This window comes from Taudactylus pleione, unplaced genomic scaffold (genome assembly GCF_031769625.1).
Source record: "Taudactylus pleione unplaced genomic scaffold, aTauple2 ptg000330l, whole genome shotgun sequence".
Taxonomy (NCBI): Eukaryota; Metazoa; Chordata; class Amphibia; order Anura; family Myobatrachidae; genus Taudactylus; species Taudactylus pleione.
The window spans coordinates 3,203,621-3,223,097 of record NW_028284731.1 but is presented as its reverse complement, the minus strand read 5'-3'; the positions used below and the strand labels follow the sequence as shown (position 1 = coordinate 3,223,097).

General features: G+C 45.6%; 2 protein-coding genes across 11 annotated transcripts in view; one reads left to right on the top strand and one right to left on the bottom strand.

Moving 5' to 3' along the window:
* The window catches only part of EWSR1 (EWS RNA binding protein 1), a 28,378-nt gene extending 11,647 nt beyond the window's left edge, over nucleotides 1–16,731 (bottom strand). For both annotated transcript variants that reach the window (XM_088443500.1, XM_088443501.1), the window contains exons 1-6: nucleotides 16,662–16,731; nucleotides 12,200–12,236; nucleotides 12,032–12,083; nucleotides 11,514–11,640; nucleotides 1,136–1,325; nucleotides 329–496 (exon numbers count right to left, since the gene is read on the bottom strand). In XM_088443500.1, coding sequence (XP_088299626.1) covers nucleotides 329–496; nucleotides 1,136–1,325; nucleotides 11,514–11,640; nucleotides 12,032–12,083; nucleotides 12,200–12,236; nucleotides 16,662–16,674 — 587 coding nt within the window. In that variant the 5' untranslated portion in view covers nucleotides 16,675–16,731. The remainder of the gene's footprint in view (nucleotides 1–328; nucleotides 497–1,135; nucleotides 1,326–11,513; nucleotides 11,641–12,031; nucleotides 12,084–12,199; nucleotides 12,237–16,661) is intronic.
* The window catches only part of RHBDD3 (rhomboid domain containing 3), a 37,923-nt gene continuing 34,441 nt past the window's right edge, over nucleotides 15,996–19,477 (top strand). For 4 of the 9 annotated variants that reach the window (XR_015869486.1, XM_088443510.1, XM_088443511.1 and 1 more), the window contains exon 1: nucleotides 16,680–16,897. The gene's annotated coding sequence lies outside the window, so the exon portion shown is untranslated. Of the gene's footprint in view, nucleotides 16,065–16,678; nucleotides 16,898–16,947; nucleotides 17,172–17,737; nucleotides 17,858–19,477 lie in introns of those variants that run through there. The other 5 variants (XM_088443512.1, XM_088443509.1, XM_088443514.1 and 2 more) reach the window with 5 other exon arrangements.

Sequence of the window (19,477 nt, the reverse complement as noted above, 5' to 3'; positions counted from 1 at the left end):
AATAAAAACCCAGGTTGGAGCCATGCATTTGCCTGGTTCTATGCCTGAAAGGGGGCATCAGTGGTACATCCTAGATGTGGGACAGGCACCAATATGGACTAGCGTAAAAAGGGTTAATCTTTCAGCACTTCAATCAGGACATTAATATAAGAACAGAATGTTTCCACACCATAAAATAATACACTGCTGTGCATATCATTAAAGACAGATCAAAGGTCTCTGTACAAAAGGAGAGAAGGAAAATCTTACATTTTAGAATGCTGCACCAACTGTAAATATATAGGGGTTATTAAGACAGCCTTGTCGCAAATGTAATAAAAGCCAATACCTTGTTGGTGGGTAAGATGGAGGGGCGTTTACTTGCTGCATCGAGTAGCTGGCTGGGACTTGGGGATAGCTATAGCTGCTTTGACTGTAACCCATGTTGGGCTGGGCATAGGTAGCTGTACTCGGTGGAGGCTGGCTGGTGTCCGCTGGTTTGCTTCCATCTTGAGGTCTTGAGGAAGATGAAGGAAAAAAAAAAAAAAAAATGGTCCATTTAAACAAGGTCACCAATATAGCTTCCAGAATCACAGTAAGTGGTGTCCTATTGGTTAACAAGTCACAAAGTATTAAAGTGCCAGCTTAACTAAAAACTTTATGCCACTCAATTTTCCAGGTGTTTCACTTGAAGATGGGCTGCACACATGCAGCTAAAAGTCTGCCTTTATGACTACGTATTCGAATGCCTGGCACACACGGTGTGTTCCTGGCCGATGCACAATATGATGCAATGTTCATCATATCGATACATTGTTCACCAGCTGTCTCCACAAGCAGAAATTTGCTCATCAAATTGACAGATCGAGTAGCATGTAGACTCAATCTGTCAATGCGATGAACGACCCCACAGGAGCACACATGGTGCATACGCACTTGCCAATATAGACGATATGTCGGCCCAATCCAGATTATCGAGCGACAGTCTAGTGTGTATGCAGTTTAAGCCGCAATACTCATTACATTGCAGGAAAACATTTTGCAATTAGAGGTACTTGGCATTCCTTCAGTTTTCACATTACCACAATGCTGTGTGACAGGGGATGCAGACATAATGAGGACCCTGAAGCCATTACATTTGACATTTCTCAATTACCTTGCTGGAGCTGTGGTAGCAGGCTGCTGTCCATAGGAAGGGTATGCAGGCTGGGTTCCATAAGCAGACGGTGTTGCATATGAAGCTTGGGTTGTGGTGGTGGTTGCAGTACTACTATCATAGCCTGTTGTTCCATAGCCTTGTATGGGCTGGCTATAGGCCTGAGGTGCTGCTGGAGCAGTATAACCCGCTAGAAGAAGGCAAATAAGCATTTATTTAGGTAGCACTCTTCAGAACATAAGGAGCAAGTATAAATGGAGGTGGGCAGTATAAAATAAATGAGAACCATATTTAAGCAAGCCAGGAACAGTTTCTATCATTTTTAATTCTAAAGTAGACAGTGGGGGAACTAGCAAATCTATACACAAGATTTAATTTTACTTCAGTCTAAAACAGCAGAATTTTAAAAACATGGGAATTTATATTTTAAACGCTACACTGGACTTGTAAATACATGGGTCTTGCTCGGACAGATTTTAACAAATTATCTGTATATCAATAGTTTATTGAACAGTTGCAAAAGGAATTACTTGAAAGATAAGAGGGAAGGTACAGAAAAGGAAAGAGGGGGAGGGCACAAAATAAATCTGTCCCTTTGTGGTCAGTGATGGATCTGTCATTTGAACCATTTCATCACTGATGAGGAAGCAGGTATTTATTATGGAGAGCTTCCATCAAAAATGCATATTGTCCATAAAATTCAATCTTACTTTAATGCCGCATATCCACTACACGATATCATTCCATGAGCTATAACGTGTAGGGTGTCCCCGGCAGGGGTGTGCTCAATGACCTTAACGATATTGAGCACACACTGAATAATATTCATGATATCATTCAGTGCTGGCACCCTCCCTCATCACTGAACCTGTGCAATGAGCGATGTGGTCAACGACCAGTGGGAACACGCATCACTGGTTGTTGACGGCATATCCACTGACCGATATAATGAACCATTGAACGATAACGCAGCATTAGGAGTAGGGAGAGATTTTTTCCAAAGCTGGACTATAGCAGTCCTGGTCACTACAAATATATGTCCCAACAAAATCAGTCTAATTTAGGTAGGTTAAGGGAATACCAGTGGGGAAAGGGTTGTAATTTAGCATATAAGATCTTAATGTTAGATCAAATAGCAAGCTCCATAGGCTTTTAATGGAAGGGCAATCCCAGACAAAATGAAAGCAGTCACCCACCTCAAGGTATTTATGCCAACAGAATTTCTATTGGATAAGCCAAACATGTAATATGGAGGTGGTGTACTATAAGTGATGAAGTAGTTTAACTTTTAGTTCTAAAATGTATGCAGCATTTAGACAACTGATGGGCTGTTCAGTAAATGGCTTCCCACTGCTGTGGAATGAAAGTGGTTTGAAGGTCAGCCTTCCATAGAATTTGAGATTTGGTCTTGTCAACAGGACCATCTCCAAGACAATGAGCCCAAAACAAAATGTGCCTTCTAGAAATACCTCAGGATCTCTTAGAAAAATTCTGGCATAGGCCGACAGAGTGGTCCACTTCCCTTTTCCAAGGCATAATACAGAAAACATCTCATGGAATTGTAGTTGAGAAAGGTAGTAATGTACTCAAAACCAACTAAAGTCCACAATACAGGTCATTTCACTGTAGCACCTGGCTGGTATGCTCAGCTCTGGGATCAAGCAAAAGCATGTTAAAGGGCACGGAGATACACTGACATTCGTCATATTCCACGCCTCGAGAGACTAATTGCTTTAGGAGCTCTTGAGTAATGGGACGCATCTGGTTGGGTGGCCATAATAAATCACTTTCCAGGTCAACCAAGTCACCCATCTGGGATATCAAACAAGTAGTTATAAGCGGACAAATTGGAAACTTCCACCTTAGCTTCTAGGTTGAGTAAGGAGAGTCTTGATCTTCTAAATGCGAGAACGAGCCTGTGTACGTCAAAAAAATGTTTCTGCAATAACTAAAATACACCCCCCCCCCAAGATAAGGAGCATTAGGCTTCCCAGAAACATTGAGGGGCTGCGCTATAGCTGCCTCTGATCTCATGGGAGTATAGGTAGAGGTCTCAGGGTTGGAAAACTAAATTCTGCAAAAAGGCATAATTAGCGATAAGACCCAACAGCAATACTCGAAAAAAATTAAGGTTCTAATTGTGACCGCAAATGGTTCAACAGCTGAGGAAGAGAGCTGTTTGTAATAGGAAAGGAAGATAACAGAATGCCATTAATAGACAGGCCAATTTAGAGAGCTGCAATAGACTGTAGTATAGCACCCTAAAAAACAAACTTAGGTAGTTACCATAAGAAAGTGGCAGTGTAGGAGAAAACTCTTATTTTCGGCATCTCAAGAGAAGATTAAACTCTCGTTGAGGTTTTAGAATATGTTCTGAGAGATCAAAAATCCTATGGGTGTTATCAGAGGCTTGCCTGCCTCCTATAATTCCCACTTTATCCACATGGATGAGGAGGAGGTGGTCAGATCAGCATCGCAGAAATTAATCTGATTTGAGAACAGCAATAGGCTGGAAATCTGTACAGGTTGTAGGAACTTTCCTTACGCTTAGGTAGTGTAATATTTCAGCTTCTAACAGGTCCAGTGGAAAGGTGCCCCGCTCAGTAACAATGTTAAACACAAATTTATAAAGAGTCGGGGATTCCATCCGGATCAAGTGCCTTGCCGGCAAGCAGGGCCCTGATTACAAAGAACCTACTGTTCTAATAATCAAGCGGTGAGGGAAATTAAATCTGCCCCTAAACTGAAAGGTTTCATAACAAGGACTGAATCAATATCGTGGCGCTGTCTCTGAAGGCAATACACGGAATCATAAGCAGCAAAAGTATTCGCCATGTCTGCCGGGTGCAACAATTTATCAGAGGAAAAAATATACTGAATTCTATTACTAGCTTAACACAAACTGAGTTTGCAAGCCAAGAAATTGCCAGGTTTATTACCAAGATTTTATAATTTTGTTGCAGTTTAGTAAGGGCAGTTTTGTTTAAGTGTAGAGCGAGTACAATGCAAGGATTCTATCTGGGCCAAATGCAATTCCAGTTCAGATTTTAAGGCGTAGATACAGTCAGACTAGAGCTAGTTTGAATGGCCACTCCACGAATAACGGCCTTAAGGGCACACTAATAAGGTGAAATGGAAGGGTCGAGTGAGGAATAGCTTGATAGGAAGCAGGGACATCTATCAATGCTTGAGTGGCCTCAGCCGAAAGTAATAAGTATTCAGGAAAGCACAAAGGCCTAGGAGAAATCTTAAAAGTAAGTCCGTCCCAAGTTCTCATAACTGCGGCATGATCCAACCAGACTATGGGAACAGTGTTTTCACATCTATTTACCCAGGAGAATCAGATTGATGCAGAGGAGTGTACATGAGAAAAATAGGTGAAGCTTATTAGAGTATGATCTATGACATCTGGCATGTACAGTCTCCCATAGTTAGATTGAGTAAGGACATTGACGGGACCACATGTGGCTTGCATGCTGTTAGAGGAGATCTTTTAGAGCCAAGGCAACTTGTTATTGCTAGGTCACAACATGGGTGCAAGGTAGGATATCACAGACACATCATGGCATTATAAACAGAGCCAGGTCAGCCAGGGGGTGGATGCTGAGCACTAAGTGCAATAACAAGAGATATGGTAAGAACTTACCTTTGTTATCTCTGTTTCTACGAAGTCCATAGGGTCCACAGGGTTGACCTTGGGTATAGGTTGGGAACCAAATCCGGGCACCACGCAGTTAAAGCTTTTAGCTCCCAGGATGCACTTGGGTCCACTCTCCCTATAACCCCGACCCCCAGCCAGAGGCACCTCAGATTGTAAGTAGCCAAAGGCCGGAGGAGGAGAGAAAAAGAGAGAGAAAACTAGAACACTCTAGAACCATACTCACAGAAAAGGAGACGGGAAGCCGGTGACCAGTAACACAGCCCATATGAAGCCAGGTGCGTCAGGGCGGGCGCCCTGTGGACCCTATGGACTTCGTAGAAACAGAGATAACAAAGGTAAGTTCTTACCATATCTCTTGTTTTCTACTTCAGGGTCCATAGGGGGTCCACAGGGTTGACCTTGGGGATGTCCCAAAGCAGTTCAACCAAGGGTGGGGACGCTCCTGTGCTGAGAGGAGAATCCGTCGCCAAAAAGGAAGCATCCTGAGAGGCAAAGGAAACCAATGCCTAGAACCTTAAAAAGGTATGGACAGAAGACCACGTGGACACCTAGTAAGGCAAAACAGCCGAGGCGCCACGACGAGCCGCCCACGAGGGTTACACGGCCCGAGAAAAAAACAAGCCTCAACGACAGAAATGCCCACCCATGGGTAGGCCCCTGAGGAAGACATACGAGGCCATCCAGTCAACATTTCATTATAGGCCGGCCATCGTTTCCTGTTAAAACCAGAAACCGCAGACCACCAATAAGGAGTCCGCTTACCATAAGGAACTTGAACGGATCACATAAAGCCAAAGAGGCCGGACCACAGTCCATGAGGCCACAACAGCCGAGAGGACTGGGAACTGAATGGCCATACCATAAGTTCCAGAATAATATGGAACCTAAAAACCACTTTAAGAAGAAACACAGGGCGAGAGCAACTCACACCCTGACATGATGCCCTCCAGAAGAGGGAGCCACATGAGAACGCTCCCCATTCAGACACTCTCCTGGTTGATTTAAACACCCTGAGAGAGAGAGAGCTTAAACAATAGACCATGTAATGGCTATCACAACCAGCGGTTCCATTGACTGTCCCCGGAGGGAACAAAGAACCACTACTAACTCCCCAGGAGTCCCTAGGGAGGACAAGTGGAGACATAATCCAGAAAACACTCCAAAGGATGAACTGGATATCAGAGCGGAGCAATTCCATATCTTAACCATACCGACAGTGTAGAGATCCGCACTGTCAGGAAGGCCAGGCCAAGGGTGAAACCCAAGCCAGCTGGAAGGAATGCCAGAATATCTGGAAATCCTGGACACCGGAGGATCGTATCGACAGGTACGATACCATAAGAATTATGTATGCCACAGTCCGTGGCAGATCCCAGCAAAGTCTGGCCTATCTGCTCTAAACATCTCAATGAAGACAGAGCCAGGGAAGCCCGAGGACCACAGTAGGGCGCAGTTAAAGACAAGCGATCCAGATCCAGGGAAAAACAAGGACCCTGAGACAACAGGTCCAGATAGTGAAGCAGTAGGAACGGAGCATCGAGGAGGAGACTCCGAAAATCTTAGTACCAGTGATGTCTGGGACGACCTGGAGCCCCCAGAAGGAAAGCCCCTCCGTCTCGAATTAAACTTCCGAAGACCTCGAGGAAGAAGGGAGACCGGAGGACACAGGTACACAAAGTGGAAGGACCACTTCACTGACAAAGAGTCACTGAAGGTAGCTTCAGTACTCCTAGAGCTGGACTGTAACACCGGTAATGTGTGATCGAGTCAGAAGGCCATGGGGATCAATCCCCTCAGGGAGGCCCCCTCTGCTCACCAGGAGTTGAAACCTCTCTTGGAGAAGAGACTAGTCCCCGGGATGCACGCCGTGACGGCTGAGGAAGCCCGCTTCCCAATGGAGAGCTCCGGGAATAAACACCGCAGAGTTGGCCAGGAGAAGACCCTTGGACTATGTCAGAATGGCTGACATTCCTAACATTGCCACCCAACTACCAGTGTTGCCTAGATGGAAGCCACTGTTGTGACACTGTCGGACTGAACCTATTCAGGTTAACCGTGACAAATGGGTTAGGCCAGAGTGAAAGTCCAAGACAGCTTAAAGTATCAACAAGTTAAGTGGCAGGGCAGAAGCGACAGACGTCCAACTGCCCCGAAATGAATGCGGACCAGACACTGTCTTTAGCAAAGAACACCCTGGACGAGATGGCCATAGCCACCCGGACAGAGACCAACTCGCCTCCGTAGAAAGTATCATGGTTCGAACAGCGATCCGATGGAAAAAAACTCGATCCATCTGGAGGGGAGTCAATTATGGCAAGGCCTGGAATGGAACTGAGCACATTCCACCCTACCAAAAGGTAGACACTCTAGTAGACCGCGCATCACAAAGAGTAATGACATATGTCGACTGCGTAGATATCCGCACACTCGAAGTTGAAGAGTGGAGATCTTGTCTTACGCCAGAAAAATTCTCAGATTCTGAGAATCCAGCAGTGCTCCCAGATGAAGAAAACCCTGTGAGGGATGCAGGGAGGACTTTTCTGTGACGAGAAGAAGCCCCGGTTATCCTGACCTGGCGGTAAAGTACCTTGGTGATCCTGCTAAAAGTAGGAGACCGTCCAGAGAAAGGAGCATTCGGATACACTGAACAGGTGAACTGTCAGAAAATCCATAAAGCTGGTAAACCCCGGTGGAGTTGAGGACAGCCCCAAAAGGCAGAGCCCGAAACTTACAAGTGTTGCTGTGGCACAGCAAACCTGAACCCATGCTGATGAGAGGGCTCTGTATGTACCCGTAGGTACGTATCCTGAATACTCGGATATACCATAAAATCCCCAGGTTCCAAACATCGGATGATGGAGCATGGACGATTCCACCTGAGTCAAGGCACCGTTGGAATCTGATTCAGGGATTTGAGACAGAGTATAGGCAAAGGAGGACCAGTCGGTCACCGCCCCAAAAAGAAAGTAGAACAACCAGTCCCTCACTGAGATAGTGAGGTTGGCCGAAATAGCTCTGCTTACCACAAAGACTGTATAGCTTTCTGGGATTGTAAGGCCCTGATCAGTTCTGAAGAAGGGCCCGTGTAACAATGCCTGTGAGGAGGCTGCATGAGCAATGAGAGGCCGTTGAGAATCAGTACCTCACTCTGGAAATTCCCCAGATGTAGACCTGTCCCGTCAGGCTGAGGGTATATCCTCAGGTGTAGAAACAGGGTCGTCCGGAAGTCCAGGACTGCTCGGTACTGGATACGGTGGCCCCCGTGGAGGCCGACAGCCTAGGAAAAAACAGGCCTTTAGGCTGACCCTGAGGACAAAAAGACTTAACAGAGTTAGTCCGAATGTAGTGGGAGTAGCTAAAGACGGTATCTCCCCATTAGTGATACTGCCAATGATGCAACGATCTTGTCAAGGTCAGGACCAAACAAGAACTTCCCCCTGGAAGGAGTGTGCACCTCTGCTTTCCCATAACGCAGCCATAGGGTACTGCGGCGGATACAGACGCCGCCGAAACCCTGAAAGTTAGAAGACCGGCATCCCATAAGGTAATCCCACATATGACCACTGCATATTTTGTGAGCGGCAAAAAGATATTTGAACCTCAGACGTGTTGGAGGGGAAAAACGTCACAAAAGCATCACCATGCGATGGCCATGGTAGGACGGGCAACAGGCCCTGAAAACTTGAGTACATTGATTTCAGGCAAAGTTACCACCTACGGATCCGTAAAATTCGTCCAGGCCGGGATGGGAGGCGTATTAATGCCCGTAACCCGATGATTAACATACAAATCCATCCCAGAAGGGGATTTCCATTACTTGTGAGGACCCTCAGGGAATGGGAAACAGGAGGCCTTTGTGACTCCTCGTATCTGGGGACAGCCAGACTCCCGCTATGAGATCCACCCGCTGGGCAGAAAACGGGAGATGTATGATACTGGTGCAGGATCGACATTCTCTATATCCAGAATGAGCCTGGCTACCAGCCCCAAAGCAGGGATAATAATACTTGAGATCGGCTCCCCCCCATGTGAGAGGGAAAGAGCCGAATATACCATCCAGTTCACGGCAGAGCCACTGGTCAGTAACCACAGGGCGTATATCACGCCAATTAGTATTTCGTATAAAACGACATCCACCAGGGTGGCCGTTGTGGTAATCCCTGCAAGGGGAATGACAGACCGATGTGGTATCGGAGGTAATTCATGTACTGTGAAAAACCCCGGCAGGGAGCGATAGTCTGTGACACAGGGGTAAATTGCAAGAAATTGCGAGATACCCCGAGTTCAAAAGGGCAGTATGGTGAAGTAACTCCCAGCGAGTGACGACAATGGGGCCCGCCCGGCGATCCTCAAAGGAGAGGATCCTGAGAAACAACGCCCTTTAAGGGGGTCGTGCAAGGGGCCCGGCACCAGATGGTGCCGCATACGTAAACCTTTCTGAGTTAAAATCCTCCGCACTAATTCCTGCAGGCTATGACTTGCAGGATAGCAATAATGGGTGCAGTATCATGTGCAATCTCCTGGTCAGATATATCTGACTATCTTGACGGAAATATTAAGCAGCGCCATACCGGTCCTGACTGACGCTAAGATTAGCTGCAGGAACCCATTATCAGCGTACGCAACTCACAGTTCCATCTAAAATATGGCAACGTGCAGCACGCAACAGTATGTGACAAACCTCACAGATATTAACAAATATATATATGTGAGGTCTCAGAACCACCCCAGGTACACCTGTATTAGGGCAGATAAAGAAAAGGGATAGATATACACTGACAGGTGAGAGAAAAAGCAGACAGTCAGCACTAGCATAAGTCACATACAATGCAGAAAAATATATATACATACATAAGCATGACATATAATATACTGCACAATGTCGCTACATTCAACTGCCCAGATTCAGTGTCTGGGAAGGCTATAGCGCTGTGTACACTCACCCAAAATGGCCAGGTACGCAGGGGGACTGGGCTCACTGACATCCTAAGAGTTCTGCAGCACCACAGAGAGAAAATGGCCGCTGGAGACCTCAGAAGAAGCGTGGCCCGCGGAGGAAGCAGCTCAGCGACGCCAGACTGTATTATTGAAAGGCGCGCTGAGCTGAGGGGAGGAGCCGCTAGACAGGGAAGGCTTCCTCCCCTGGCTAGCAATTAACCCCCCGGGATGCCGGCTCCCGCTGCCGCTATAATCCCTGGTGGGCTGTGGACACGCGGGGTATGCCTCCATGGAGGGGGAGCCCGCCGCCACCGCTAGCGCCTCCGGTCTGTCCCCAGAGACCGGAGGCATAAGGCTGCATGTACACGCGGGTCACCGCAAGCGGTGACCACGCGACTTACCTGTCCCCGTCGATCCGGCAGCAGCCCAGGGATTCCTCCAGAGCCCGGCTAGTACAGACTCTGGGGTCCCGCTGCGATCCCCAGATCTGTACTGGCGTCGCAGCGCCGGCGGGGTGTAGGAGCGGCAGCTCAGACGTCCATTGGACAGTCTGATGCTGCCGCTCTGAAGAGTAGTAAAAAAATAATAAAATAAAACTCTTTTAAGCTTAGGGGCTGCTAAGCAGCCCCCCTGCAGTAACGGTGACCCGACTCCGGCCGGGCACCAACTTAAACTGAGGTGCCTCTGGCTGGGGGGCGGGGTTATAGGGAGAGTGGACCCAAGTGCATCCTGGGAGCTAAAAGCTTTAACTGCGTGGTGCCCGGATTTGGTTCCCAACCTATACCCAAGGTCAACCCTGTGGACCCCCTATGGACCCTGAAGTAGAAATTATATGATAACAGGATCATAAACTGAGTATTGTAAGTGGCTCACTTAGTGGTTATGGAGGTGTCTGGCAGCTTGTAAGTCACATTCTTGCGAGTCTTATGCTGCAGGGAAATGCCATGCCAGAGAAGGTGCCTCTGGGCACACAGTACCAGCAGCCACAGCTGCCCAGACAGGTACAGCTTGTATCCTCCGAGACAGGGTCCCAAGGGAGATGAACAGAGGCAACCATGAGGTCCCAGAAGCTAAGGCAGCTGCTACGCCATTAGAGCTCCGCTCAACCAACTGCTTTTTAAAGCCAAGTTTACCATCTCAACAGAATAGCCACCACTTAATAGAATATGTATAACCTACTTCAAATGGGAACCAGTGTTCAGATAGAGTTCCCCAGAAAGTTCAAAATAATGGCACTTGCCAGAGTCCCTGCTATTACAACACAAGTAGTCTGTCCACCCACAGAATGTGACAGCTGTCAGGCTGGGAATTAACCGCTTTAGTCTACCACAGACTACTACTATATGGTAGCTGTAGGAGATTCAACTTGGCCTTGTCACTTTGGATGTGAGCCCAGGAGCAAAATCTTACTGCTGAGCAACAGAAACACTGAATTCCAAGACGGAATGGCCTTCTATGCACATAACCCATTACAAAAGGATCAAGAAACCATACCCCCAACCTTGGAGGCCACCTACCAAGAAGGAACAGAAGAGTCTCACTGCTGAGATTGGTTGATGGATCCGCAATAATCTAGTAAAGTACAAAGCCTTCAAATGAGGCTTGCAAGTAAAATGAAGGTTTTTATTAAAGCAGACTATTCCATTGAATATTAACTTGTTATTGCAAGCAGGTTTTTGGAAGTAATCAAGCAGGTTCTTGGACATCAGATGAGCACTTTTTTTGGTTCAAAATCAGGCTTTTTTAATATTCTATATACATAAAACAAAGGTGTCTTACCAGCAGGAGGCTGTCCATAAGTAGCTGCATATGCCGTTTGGCCATATGTGGCAGTGGTCTGTGCCTGTGTGTAACTGGAATCGCTAGGCTGTCCATAAGTGCCATAACTCTGCTGTCCGTAGCTTGCCTGTGAAGTCAAGGTCAGCACAAGCCAAAAAATGTTATAGGCCAATTACAGTAAGAGGTCAATTAACACTAAATCTACTAGATAACTTTCAGTGGCATATAAAGCTTTAGACTTTCAAATACCACTAGCATAGAACAGTCTAACCCACCATTAACAGAGGTAAAATATTTCCATTTGTGTGCACCTTTTTGAGAAGACACTCAGCAGTAAAACAAAGCACTGACAAGTCTTATTTTTCAGAAAGAATGAACATTTGTTACATTAAAGATCATCCATGTGTTTTAAACTGCTAGTATAAAAAGCGGGCACTGATATAAAGTGTATAGCTACGTCACTAATTAGCCATTTTTAGAATGAAAATAATTTATTTGGAACAGAAAATATTCAATACCTGAGCAGCCTGTGTATATCCTTGAGTTGGCTGGGCAGTATAAGCACCATAGCTGGAAAAAAAATTAGAATAAGTTACTTTGACAGCAAGGGTCAAATATTGTAGCAAAAGTACAAATCCCATTCAATAATATATTGTACACTGGAAATAGAGTGCGCACAGACTTACCTCTGCTGAGCTCCAGCTTGGCTATAAGTGCTGTAATCTATAAGACAGGCAAACAAGCAAACAAAACAAAATTATAGTACGTACTATAAACAAGAATTACAGTTCAAAGTTTTTTTTTGCCAATTCTGTGCTTTAATAAAACTGTTTATTCACATTAGTGATTCAGTTATCGAATATCTGTATGTTCAATGCATTGCTGTGTATTCCCTATTGTAAAGTGCTATACAGCATGCCTGAGTTATGAAAAATGCTTTCAAAAACTACAAAAAGTTTGGCGTCTCATTTTGAAGGTGCAGGTGACTAGCCCGTTCAGTGAAAACTGTCATTTCCTTGGCAGTCCTCCCCAATACTGTGATACCAGCACAGTAAATAAAACGTCACCCCATCAGATGTAATTTACACCCTTTCCTCCATCACAAGAAGTGAGGAAGTGAGTTCACCGGTGTGTGCCTGTACACATTACATAGCATTTTTCTGATTCTATAATCACAGCTCTGATATGCTTAGATTGTTACATAATAACTGGAGCAGGCCAATTTTACCAAGTTGCCCAGACAAGTGTGCTGGCCACAAAACTACTTTCCATCCTACCCACAATTTATCTGTACATATTAAATTTTGACCAGGAATGCCAAAGTATTCAGCAGGCTAAAACAGTTTAGAATGTGTATTACACATTTTAAAAAAAACTGCAACATATGGTTAAAGTCAGTATAGGATAGTCTGCACACTGAATGGTCATGAGGGCAGAGGAAGAGTACTTTAAATAAACTGAATCAGTTTTCATTTTTACTAAAGGACAAGAGAATGGAGTAGCTGCATTTCCTGCACAGATAATGGTTTTCACATTGGCAGTACAGTACAATGCAAGGCTGGAGGAACATAAAAAAAAAAAAAAAAAGTCTAAGTTCTAAGTACTTCCAGGGCAAATACTCTGGCGGCATTTTACAATAGAGCTCAATTATATTGTTCAATGAATGCAGCTGAACAAAGCACTTTTTCCTTTTACTATTGTGTATAAACCTGTATGCTCCCTTTTCTGTGAATTCCAATCGACAATGCATCGTAAAGCTGGGCATCCACTATACAATTATCTGTCAGATATCTGTCCAATCTGACTGGTTGGAATGAAAACCTGGTAATGTATGGGAGCAAATGACAATCGTCCATTTGCTCACAAACAGTGGAAAATAGCCAAAAATGGTTGTTCAGACAAATTGGTTAAAACACACGAATTTAACAGATTTGAACAATTGTTTTTTGTCCTTTTTTCAGTGTTTAAAACCATATGATCAAACTGTCATTTGCTCCCATACATTACCAGGTTTTCATTCCAACCAGCCAGATTGGACAGATCTTACAGAATTGTATAGTGTATGCCCAGCTTAAGGACACCTGAACACCCATGATTGCAACTTAGGCCTGTATTCAATTAGAGGCGAAGCGTCAGAAAAGTTGCGCCAGTCCAACTTTCCGACGCCTTTGCATGTTTCAGAGGAACAGACTTTACGCACACGTACCCGCTTTTACCCCTATTCAATTCCTAAACAGGCGAAAACTGAAAGCGGCGAATGCAGAAAGTACTGTCAGAATTGGGGGTCTGTACCCCCAAAAAAGATGCACTAACATAGGGTGTCAATGTAGATGTGTACTAATAGCCCTAATAAAAGTGTTTGAGGTACTTAAGTTGTTTAAATTGCTTCTTATTAGCGTCTTTGCATAAGTGGTGAAGAATGGCATAAAGCAGTATTTTTTGGTGAAAACAAGTAGTCCAGTCAAATTTGGGGTACTTCAAAATGGGTGCTAGCATATTTGTGTGTCTAAAGTGAACTTCTTAAAAATTTCAAAAACGCACCTGCAATCCTAAAGACCCCCAAGAAGCCTATTTCGCTAGTTTTATGCTTGTCCCCCCACTTTTTCACCCCCAAAATTAGTACTTTTTGGGGGTGTTTAGGTTTTTTTTCATTTACTTTTTTAGCCAAATTTGTCCTTTGGGGACTGTCCCAAGGGTTCTGGGTAATTTCCCCACGTTTACACCCCAAAATAAAGATTTTGCACTTCTTTTCACCTGCTATTCATTGGGGATACTCTTTTGCCTATTACATTGCATTGAGTTTCTGCTTAGGCGAATTCCGCCTGGAATTGAATTTGGAGAGGAGTTTTGAACAGGCGAAAAGCAGCAATAGGCAAAACTTTTTTGCACATTACGGCTTTTCGCCTCTAATTGAATCCGGCCCATAATTGCTTTATGTAGCTAATCCCCTGCATTTTGGGTGCAACACCTGCAATAAGTGATAGGCACCCACTGCACTCTGATCCAGTAGCAAAACAATTTAATAACGCCTGCCACTTTAGATGGGAGTTGCGGGCACGAGAAAACAATTGAATTCCCCCTTACAGTGCAGTGGTGAATACAGCGCAAGAGGCAAACACGTGAATAGTGATTGCAGTGAAAAGCTGCATAATTAACAGATATGCAAGCCATTTCTATAGCAAATTAGTACATTTTAAGTGTGCATCTAATGGTCATTTTTCTTAGCAAACATACTACAGATTCTCATTTCCTATACCTCTATGGAGGGCAAATAGCCAGAATGACTATGCTCCCACCATGTCATGTGATGGCAGAGCTTGGATAATGAGGTGGAACGTGACACTGAAAACAAAAGAGCTCAGTGGCATTCCAAAGCATCTTTTCTCACTACATGTGAGTTTTGCCATAGGAGTTAACTAATTTTGGCAAATTATTAAAAAGAGGGGTAAGAAAAAAATAATGTGCTTCTAACAAAAAAATACATTTAATAGAATTGCTACTTTAAGCCAAATGATTTCACTTCTTCCTTTGGTCCAATTAGGTAAGCTTTCCACCCACACGATTTTCCCAATATAAAAGTAGCTTTCCTTTAAATCAAGTCTCTAACTAAAGTGGATATTGCAGATATTCTGCATTAAAAGCAAAGTCTGGGCACACCTCCTACCCGAGACACAGTCAATAGCCCAACCGCGGGGAGTCCAGCAGTCAGGATGCCGGTACCAGAATCCCGGCACTGGCATCCCAACGCCAGAACCCCGAAGGCAAGTAGCAGGGTTAGGGTGCGGATAGGTTAGGTTTAGGATACTGACCGACAGATGGCGGAATCCTAACCCTGTTGGGATGAGCATAGTGATGCTGACTGCTGGGATCCCTAGCATCCCGTTCCCATACTATGTATGGCAACATTGCAACTGTCTTATTTATCAAACTATGAAAATAAAGTTTATCTAGGGTAGTTATTACCACCTTCAGATAGCATTATAGTGCATTCCACATTAAGACCCATCGGGAGTGCCAAGAAGAATCTCTACAGATTAAGTAACTTTAGTGGAAATCACGCCTAAGTAACAAAAGAATCCTGAAGTGTAACTTTCTCTGCAGCCATAAGCATCGTAGGTAGATATTTTAATATTTGCCAGGACAGCTGCATATCAGGGCAGCTCTGCCAGGATGAAGCCTTTCAGAAATAAAACGCAAATAATAATAATAATCCCCACCAGCCATGAATTATAGTTTAGTGTGAGATAAGTAGACCCCTGATTTTTAAAAACTGTACTTAAATGGCAAGCAACAAGTGAGCCTGGCTCTAAGGGCAGGATATTAAGCTAGAAGATGCAACAGGTACTCATCCCATTAGAATTACAGTAAAATAAGACTGTGCCTTTAAGGAGTAAGGCTACTTTGTAACATTTTCAGTGTCCCGTAAAGTACAAAACCCACTTCCTGTCACACAATCTTATCTTCCATGTCCTATAGCACATTGTAAGGTTACGCATCTCTACTTCCCCAACACCCCTCTTCAGGATGTTAGAACCCCGGTGTTATAGAAAGGTAAGGGGGCCAGAAGCTATACAGAGCAGGACAGGCAAGAGGCCGGGGGCACTTTATAATACAAGATGTTGGACACATACCGCTTCCACATTACTGGAGCGCATGTAGCAACCTAACAATGCCATAACCAGAGCCCCAATTATACGTGTGACCAGTCCCCATCAGCACTGGAGTGCTTGTATTACAAAAGCATCAGGCACAGGGGTCACACACCAGCACAGCCTGTAGCGGGCCATAGGCCGACAGAGCTGGGTCACTCAGGGAAGAGACACGACTACGGTATGAGGAGGGGTACGCGGGGCCTACGGATCACACAGCTAGAAGCAGCCGGCACACCGTCAGTAACACGCTATTATATACCCAGCATGTCGCCCATTACGCCACACACAGGCAGCGGGGAGGGAGAGGCCGTGCACCGCGTGTACCCAGGTTGAACGCTGCGTCCTGGATGGCTGGGGCCTAGGGGAGAGGGCCCGCAATTCTCCCAGAGAGCAACTACCAGAGAGAGAGCGCAGCCTGCGGGAGGAACCGTGCACTAGACGCCGGCTCTGGGCACATAAAGCGCATGCGTGGCGGAGCTCAGCGGCCGTTACTTACCGGTAGAAGCCATTTTGTGTCCTCTCACCGCTCCAGCGTCCGTGTGGGGAGTGCTCGGCGCGCATGCGCTTTACTGAACTCGCCGGACCATACCACTTTTTGGCTTTGAAGGGGAAGATCCGGGAACCTGCTTTTGCGTCACATGGCTTTCTCTTTACAAGTGTGCCGCCGCTAATGTATGCATCCCCAACACGGGCTGTTCCCGATTCCGTGAGTGGGACTCACACTTGGAGCAGGTAATCCTGGCTCATATCATTGTTGCCGTCCCCCAGGCTGTAAGCGACAGTGGTGTGATCCGTATAGTGTGCTTCTGCTGGCTGTGTGGGGGCTGTGTGATGTGTGCATGGCGCTGTAGGGCCGGCCGGGCTGCTAGGCGCCCTTTTGTATCTTACGCTTTGTACCTTTTTTTTTTTGTTATGCTTTATTTATTTATTTTTATTTTATGTACACTTATTTTTCAAACACAATTGTACTGATACAGTAACGCTGGCCTGCCTCATTTACCACCAGGTATATACTCAATACAAACAAAGCTTTAAACTGTTATATTTGCATAATACAATTACATCCAACTTTATAAGGCTACTCTCGCTATTTGTCGGAAGGCTTGTTAACTAGCAACAGCAGATGCAACGGGGCCCACTGTGGTGCATGGGCCCATAGCCGCCTGCATTCAACAGCACCGCTGCACCGCCATCAGTGACTAAGTACGGAGTCGCTGCCGATACCATTGCGGGAAGAGATAGATCCCCTTCCGTAGATGTATGATGACATCATCTGCCAGTGTCCAACGTCATTCCCTACCATCCAAGTGGGCATAGAGGGGGAATATATCCATGTGGTGAGTGAAGCGAGCCACCGTGTCTGGAAGGGGCCAACTTTCTTATTTTCGTGGAAAGTGTGGGCAGAAACCTCCACTTCCGCCCTCAGCATTGCAGTCGGAGTCCTGTTCCCTTGAACGGCTCAGTCGGAGGGGGCGGAGGCCCTCAGGAGGGGCCACTCAGACCCTCCCCTCTCCTGCTTAAATTCCGGCCCTCCCCTCCTGGCTTCTTTCCGTTCATACTGGCTGATGTTCTTGGGCGCTGGGGATGTGACATGGTCACGTCATGATCTCGTGACCATCCCCGGCGCCTACTGTGTGTGGAAGGAGCTAGAGGAGCAGAGGCAGATATTTCCCTGCGCAGCAGCACGACTAGGTAGGAAAAGAAAAAAAAAAAGTTTAACAAAGCTGTTTTTTTGGCATACTACATGTGCTTTATTTAGGATGCTGCTGCAGCAGCAGTGACCATTGCTGCATGATATAGATACTGTCTAGACACTGCACCCTAGAGTTTCAGAATATTTTCCATAAGCACCCCTAGGCCAAAATTTTATTATTGAAAAATTTAGAGAAATATTAAGTAAACTGTGCTTATGTCATCCTTAGGGTCACTTATGTGGAGAGACAGGTATTACTTTTGTTTGTCCACAGGATTGGAAGCCACAAGCAGTGGTTTGCCTATTACATTTACCATAAATAATGTGATTATTTATGTTACTGATCTCACCCTGGAGAGTTTATCAGAAGAAGAGTGATGTGTTAGTGAAGACATGGCTGCATGTGATGGGCAGTGACAGGGTCGGACTGGCCCACAGGGGTACAAGGGAATCCCCCAGTGTGCCCCACTGCCTAGGGGCCTACCCTACCTCCTCTAGGGATCAGGATCCAGACTGCCCTTGATTTTTACATATCTGACATTATATTGCACAGGACTATGGTGTATATTCTACAGTGTGTTGCTGTCATTATTCTGCTACTTTATCATGTACTAGCAGTATTTATTTTATATATTTATCAAGGGGCCCAGACCATGCACTCGCTAATGGTTAGCCAAGCTTCTGAGCCTGGGCTCCTACCTCTGCATTCCCCCTCTGGGCCCTTCATGCCCCAGCCCAATACTGGGCAGTGACATGATGTGAGGAGGGGAAATTGGGATGCGGGGTGCTAGGAATGGGGGGCCCAAAGCATATTCTTGCAACTGGGCCCACCACTCTCTAGTTCTGCCACTGCTGATAGGTATAGGCAGCAAGACTCCCAACAATCCGCTGCCAACAGGGAAAGTGAAACCTTTAAATCACTTCACTGCTGACCAGACAGCAGAGCTTCAAAAGCGTGCATAGTGATCACGTGCATGCTTGCACTTCTATTTTGAAAAAAACAAAATTCTGACCCTAACTCTCAAATTACCGTCCTATCTCCCAGCTCCCTTGCCCCTCCAAGCTACTGGAGAGACTTGCCTACATCTCGCCTCACACACTTTCTTAACACCCACAACTTATTGGACCCACTTCAGTCAGGCTTACGTTCCCAACACTCCACAGAGACAGCACTGACTAAGGTGATAAATGACCTGGTCACTGCCAAGGCTAATGGACATTACTCGCTTCTAATTCTTCTACATCTCTCTGCTGCCTTTGACACTGTTGACCACTCTCTTCTCATACAAACACTACAATCCCTAGGTCTTCAAGACATATCCCTTTCTTGGTTCTCATCCTACCTATCTAATTGCTCTTTCAATGTTTGCTTTTCTGATTCTACCTCCACTTCGCTACCTCTATCAGTTGGAGTACAGCTCAGTCTTAGGTCCTCCTGCTTTTTTCAATCTATACCACCTCTCTTGGCAAACTAATCAGCTCTTTTGGTTTTCAGTATCATCTGTACGCGGACAATACTAAAATTTCCTATCTTCTCCAGATTTGTCACCATCTGTGCTGGTCCATGTCACTGAATGTCTCTCTGCCATTTCATCTTGGATGGCATCTCGCCACCTCAA